The sequence below is a fragment of the Callorhinus ursinus genome, unplaced genomic scaffold (genome assembly GCF_003265705.2).
Source record: "Callorhinus ursinus isolate GAN/ISIS: 27379988/994484 unplaced genomic scaffold, GSC_fseal_2.0 scaffold4, whole genome shotgun sequence".
NCBI lineage: Eukaryota > Metazoa > Chordata > Mammalia > Carnivora > Otariidae > Callorhinus > Callorhinus ursinus.
The window spans coordinates 39,104,575-39,110,574 of record NW_027397066.1 but is presented as its reverse complement, the minus strand read 5'-3'; the positions used below and the strand labels follow the sequence as shown (position 1 = coordinate 39,110,574).

Genomic DNA, 6,000 nt, shown 5'->3' with positions numbered 1-6,000 from the left:
CTATTTAAAAGGGTTTCCTTTCAAATGTGGCTTGTGAAATTACAACCTTTAACAATTAAGTTTCTGTCAGTTTGTTGATTTCTGTTATATAGAAAAAGCATGATTAAAGTAAAGGCACAGCGTATTCTGGATCTAGAAATTGACTGACCTGGTTAGTTCCTACAGGGCATTTTTCTTATTTGATTACTGATGGACACTGGTTGGCCCATTTTGGAGCCAAAATGATTCTCCAGGTGCACATTTTGGAGCCAAAATGATTCTCCGGGTACATAAAATCCTGGTACAAAAAGTCCTGCCTTGCTAAGTTCTTAACCCCAAGAAAGACATGGTGCACTCTAAAAATGTTACTAAGAAACCAATCTATGTCCCAGCTTGCTAAGATATTCTGAATTTCTGCAGATACCATCACCTTCTCTGGGACTGCCAGTTGGCATGAAAACACATCTTATGGCTGAATATCCCACCATTCTGAAGTCTTTTTCAAGAATACCAGGACTTGGGGGAAATATATGTGAAAATATTTAATTATCAGATTCTAAGTTTAACTAGCACATACCAAACACAACCCCGGGCCCCTAGTTGAAAAATACTTGCTTTAATTGCCAATATCTCTCTTTACCTTTTAGAAACACTGACATGGTTACCGCTGCATCTTTGAGGGATGAATCAGCCAGTTGGTGTTTCAATGTCATTTGCTGTCTCTTCCTTTTCTCCTTCTCATCATTTGGACGTCTGACCATGTGTTTACCCTGATCAAACCCATCCATTCACTTCTATTCTTATTAAAAGTTCTGGGAAACATTGTGGAAGGAAAAAAAGTTAGAAACTAGAGCTATGGGTGCAAAGGAAGCTTTGGATTACCTGTGGATTTTGAACATCTCTTCCATTCCTGACCCCTCAACAGCGTGGATAATTTGGTATTTCGATATATGAATGAATAGCCACAAATGACTGATAAAAACACGTCTACTTTTCACAACACGGTTCCAGGAGCAGTTCGCTACAGGTCCCGTCTCTGCTGGTGCGCCAATCCTGAGCCCCACCGGAGTGCAGCCTTCTCAGCAGCTACTGTCCCTTTGCGTGGCCGTGGGGGCATGAGGCAGGGAGCACGAGACACCTGGCAGAGTCACACAACCGCGCACACAAAATGGCAGAGAAAGAGCAAGAGCGAAAAAGATTCTGGTTTGGGCCCAAATCACTAGTTGCTTCACTTCATGAATAAAAGCAAGTGCCTTATAAGCTCACGTTATTTACAATGCTCGGATTGTTCAAACATCCACCCAAAGCCGAGGACCACCACGCAACAGGGAACAATTCAATGAACTATGTACAGAATTTACAAGGAAGTTTACATAATATTCTACATTCCATTAACAAGTTCTCCTTTGTTTGCTTTCAGGAAACTGAGATACGTGTTCATTTTTCTGTCTTTCTCATCCCAATAATTACTGATTGAACCAACACGAACAAATGCTGGTACATTCCTTTTTCCTCCCTCCTGGGACATAGGATTACCTTTTGTTTAGGAAAAAGAAGGGGGGGGGGACATCACCCTTTGGTGAGATACTATTCAAAATTGTCCATGTAAGAAATCTTGGAGGTCATTTCCTTCTAGCATTATAAATATATTTTGTTTGTTTCACTTGGCGAATTTCAATTGAGTTCTTTCATAAATGAATATTTAGAAAGGAGTCCTTGATTTTGGAAAGATGGAATTTAGTCAGCATTTCTGTGTATTGCACATAATGTTTGCTTAAGGAAAGCCTATCCTTGGATCCATAAACCAAACGTTATTCTCTGCACCACATTTTTCTCTTTGCATTTTCAGGATCTTTCATTGCTTGTAATGCATAATAAAGATGGCATATATGATGTGGGAACACATATCCTTTAGTCAGCAGAATCACCAATCGGTCTGCTGTTTCTGTTTGGCAATACAGAGGATGGAGGCAATAATCCTGGATAATTTAAGCCCAAAGTGTGTCTTTACCTGGGTCTGCCTCACAAAGCTGGTAAGCGTAACACACGTCACCTCTGATGTGTTAAGCCAAGGAACACGAGTGGGAAAAATGAGTGTGTAGTCATCATTGTCAAATGAAAGGTGGGGTTTCTGCTGGGTCTACACAGGTTACACCTATGACACAGCTTATGTCACAGTTCATGAGCTGTGGACATGGGGTGCCCTGGACAGGACTGTGGCGCAGGAGAGTGAGTCCACACAGTCTTCTGCCTCTGTTGCCACTCAGGAATGCAGGAGATTATGGCTATTTTCATGGCAAAAAGAGAACCCAGGAAGAGCTAGATAATAGCCTAGATAGTAACCCCTCCATAATGTCCTGATCTGAATCTTTCAGGAATGGGGACCAAGGGGAGGGCACTTAGGAATGTCTAACAACTTTTATGTCCATCATTTAGAGCAAGAAAAAGGAGAGAGGCAGAGAAGGAAGGAATGTTTCCCAGGCGCCATTAAGCCTGGAGGGAGTGTGGGTGGGGGCCGAGGAGGAGGGGATTTGGCTGGGAGGTGTCCGGAAGAAGGAAGTGGGTACGGAGGTCATGAACCAGAAATATGTCAGCTTCTCCAGTTTTCAGGCTACCATTGCCTCTCAAATCAAAGCCACTTAATAGGATTTGCACCATCCTGTGGCTGTGACCCTTCTTCAGGCCAGGAGGACATACAGTGACACCATTTTGTGCCTGGTGGTAGATTCAGACTTACTAATCTTTCATTTTACAAAGGTTAAGATAGAAGAATTCAAAATGTTCTCTTTTTCTCAGAGATGCTTTACCTCTAAACGACAAACATCAAATTCCTTAGACTTTTAAGGCAAGATAAAAAAAAATAATAAAACTATAAATTACCTCAGTCTTTTCCAAGGAGAACGATCTAAACAGATGAATAAAGAAAAATTGTTTTGTTAAGGAGCATAGATTATAGATACTTCCTTTCTCATTCAGCATTTCATCCTTAAAAGCTTGTTAAAGAGCTTTGACACCAGAATGATTCATTCCTGTTAGGCAACAGCCAAGAGTCTCCCTTCCTGTGTTTAAATACACAATTGGTCCTGGATGGTCATTGGGAATATTAACCTCACAATCACCGGTATGGTCACATTTCATTCTATTTGGGCATTTCATGATGGCAAAGCATCTTTCCCTGCCAAGAACTGGTCAGTTGCAAAATGGATCCCTTCATCCCGGGAGGCTGGACATTGTCTTGACCAGGGAACTGTGATTATGCAAACTGAAAACCTAAGTGCAAATTTGGTCCCCATACCCTGCTAATTTCTTATGAAACCATTGAGTAAAAGCACAGTTTCTATATTCTTACTAGTGTATATTGTCTATAGCCATAACCATTCATTTATTTTGGGGTTCTCTTTTCTTCTTGCCCTCTAAAAAAGAGTATCTCAAAGCTCTGTCCCCTTGGGGTCATCAGCAGGAATATGGCCTTATCTTTCCAATTAAGACTATAGTTTCTAGCAGCTGATGCTATTGTAAACACGGACCCTCATTACAGCCTTTGGGAGAAAGCCAGATCATCAAATGATGCAATCATCCTTACTATTACCTCAACCCTTATTTGACATCCAGGGATCAGATTCCAAAATTGCCTCCATCACTGGTTGGTCATTTTAGGGTCTCACTCAACCTTGCAAATGAACGTACAGAATTCTTAGCTACTTAGACTGAAAAAAATTAATGAGACTTTAATGACATAAAATGGGATAAACCTCAACTGTAGCTGGTTGGACACGTTTAGAAGTGTGTGTTGGGCTACTGAGGGATGCCCCTTCGGTGACTCATGACCACAGTAACCCATGAACAGAGATAAGGCAGAGCAGTGATGACAATGATTCATGAGTGCAGACACATTCTATACTTTAGGGGCTGGTATACATGTTTGAAGGCCCAGTGATTCTGTCATTGTTGGTGTTATCTGTGGTTTTCCTATTTTGAAGTTTTTCTTTAAAATAGAAATCTGGCCTCAGAGGAGAATGACAGCAAAGTGGGTGTATGTGCATTTCCTGAAGCATTCATCTCATACTTTGGAATGCCGAGCTCAGAGAGCAGAGCCCTATGGTGCTTGCTGAGGTCTGTCCAACAAGGCCTGTCACCATTAGGCGCTGCTCTCTGGAAGGCTAAGAAATATACACTATTTGATTCAAGATTTGGCGGTTTAGGTAACTGCCCAGGCACCCTTTTCACAGCACATAAGACTTGCCTTCCTCATGGAAAGGGCAAGCTTTTTTTTCAAGCAAAAAGTGCTCACCCTCCCATTAAGGAAGCCCTCCTCCTCCCTTCTCTTCCCTCACTCTCTTTGGAGCAGGGCCTGGGGTCAAGCGCAGGCACGGCTTCAGGGCACAGAGGCAATGAAATGAGTTCAGGGCTGCTCATTTGAATAGTTAAAGAAATCACCATTGCCCCAGACTCCTTATTCTCAACAAGAGAAAGATGTTCTCAGTGGCCACCAGGATGGATTCTAGTGCTAGTTTTAAATCTGCTTGCAAGTCTGAGAAAGAAGCAGTTTTTTTGTTTTTTGTTTTTTTCCAGACTACCTAGCTGAATAGTAAGGTGAAGATGCCAGATTTGTTTTGCACAACCTCCGTCAGCCCTTCTCAATCCCTCCCTCCCGTCCCATGGAGCGGGGACCCCTTCTACAAGGGAGTTTTGGGGACTTGAGGGTGGAGGGGAGTCTTCCTTCCTGGTCTAGGCTCCTTTTATCCCCCGCCCCCCTTCTTCCTGGAAATCTGTAACTTGTCAATGGCTTTGTTTTTTCTTCTGAGATCCTGGAAATTGTGTTGTTTTTTGGCAGCATGAAATTGTTACAGTTTACCAGGAAGCAGTGTGCGCAGAGAGCTAAGTCCTCTTCATTCTCATTTGAAAAATAAATCAATAAAATCCAGGGCAGGTAGGAAGGACTGCTAAAGATCTATCTATCTAACTTCTCTCTTTGTGTGTTGTTTGTGTGTGTGTGTGTGTGTGTGTGTGTGTGTGTGTGTGTGTGTGTGTTCTGTAAACATGGCAATTAATAGAGCTCTGAAAGAGCTGATAACCTGGACCACAGTAGACTGGAAAAAAAATAAGTTTTTTTGGTGTGTGTGCGTGCGCGTTTGTGTGTGCGTTTGTGTGTTTTGTTTTTGGAAGTAAACATGGTGCAGTAATAAAATTGATATGCAACACCTAAAACCAATTGGATGGCTGAATCTCTTACCTCAAAAAACACAGCAGTATCGCTGCTGCTGGGGGCGGGGGCGGGCTGTGGGGTTAAGAATCAAGAGAAGAGGAGAGTAGTCTACGAACCATTAGGACAGACCTTAGTGTACGTAGTAAAGCCAATAAACGACGTTAAAAAGAGAAAAGGTGATGGGGAAGAACATTCGGGACCACTTGTCTATGGAATTCACATCAGTCAAGTCGGGGATTTTGACTTTGAGCTGCGAGGCGCGCCGGCGGATGCGCCCCTTGCTGTGCGCGCCGTGCCGGTCCAGCGCGCGTCCGTAGCCCTCGCGGCTGCTTAGCGGCTTGCGGTACTGGATGCTGGCGCTGTCGTACGAGTACATGCTGGTGGCCTTGGGCTCGCTCACGCCCGTCAGCACTTCCGAGCCGCTCGTCTCGTTCCGGATTTCCAGGGTGCTGAGCAGAATGTTGCCGTGGGCGTCGACCTGACGAGAAAGGGACAGGCTCAGGCACAGCTGTCGGGACACTGGCTGTGTTCATTCACCTGTAGGCTGATGACACCGCACGCGGCTCATTAGAGACTGTCCCGCGGCACGTCCTGCTCTGCGGGCCTCCAGGACTTGAAGATGACCTGTCATCTCTGTATCTCTCATCATTATTTACCTAATCTACCACCCATCTATCGAATCCATCACCTGTCTACGTCGGTTTCTCTCGCTCTCTCTCTAAAGCATCATCTGTCTATAACTGTCTCTATCTAATCCATCATCTATCTATCTAATCTACTATCTACCTATTTAATCCCTCACCTATTTGTCTAAC

At 43.6% G+C, this 6,000-nt stretch overlaps 1 protein-coding gene across 1 annotated transcript in view; it reads right to left on the bottom strand.

The window, feature by feature from the left end:
• Positions 1-1,176: 1,176 nt before the first annotated feature.
• The window catches only part of GABRB1 (gamma-aminobutyric acid type A receptor subunit beta1), a 379,682-nt gene continuing 374,858 nt past the window's right edge, over positions 1,177-6,000 (bottom strand). The window contains exon 9 of the mRNA XM_025887668.2: positions 1,177-5,663. Coding sequence (XP_025743453.1) covers positions 5,316-5,663 — 348 coding nt within the window. The 3' untranslated portion in view covers positions 1,177-5,315. The remainder of the gene's footprint in view (positions 5,664-6,000) is intronic.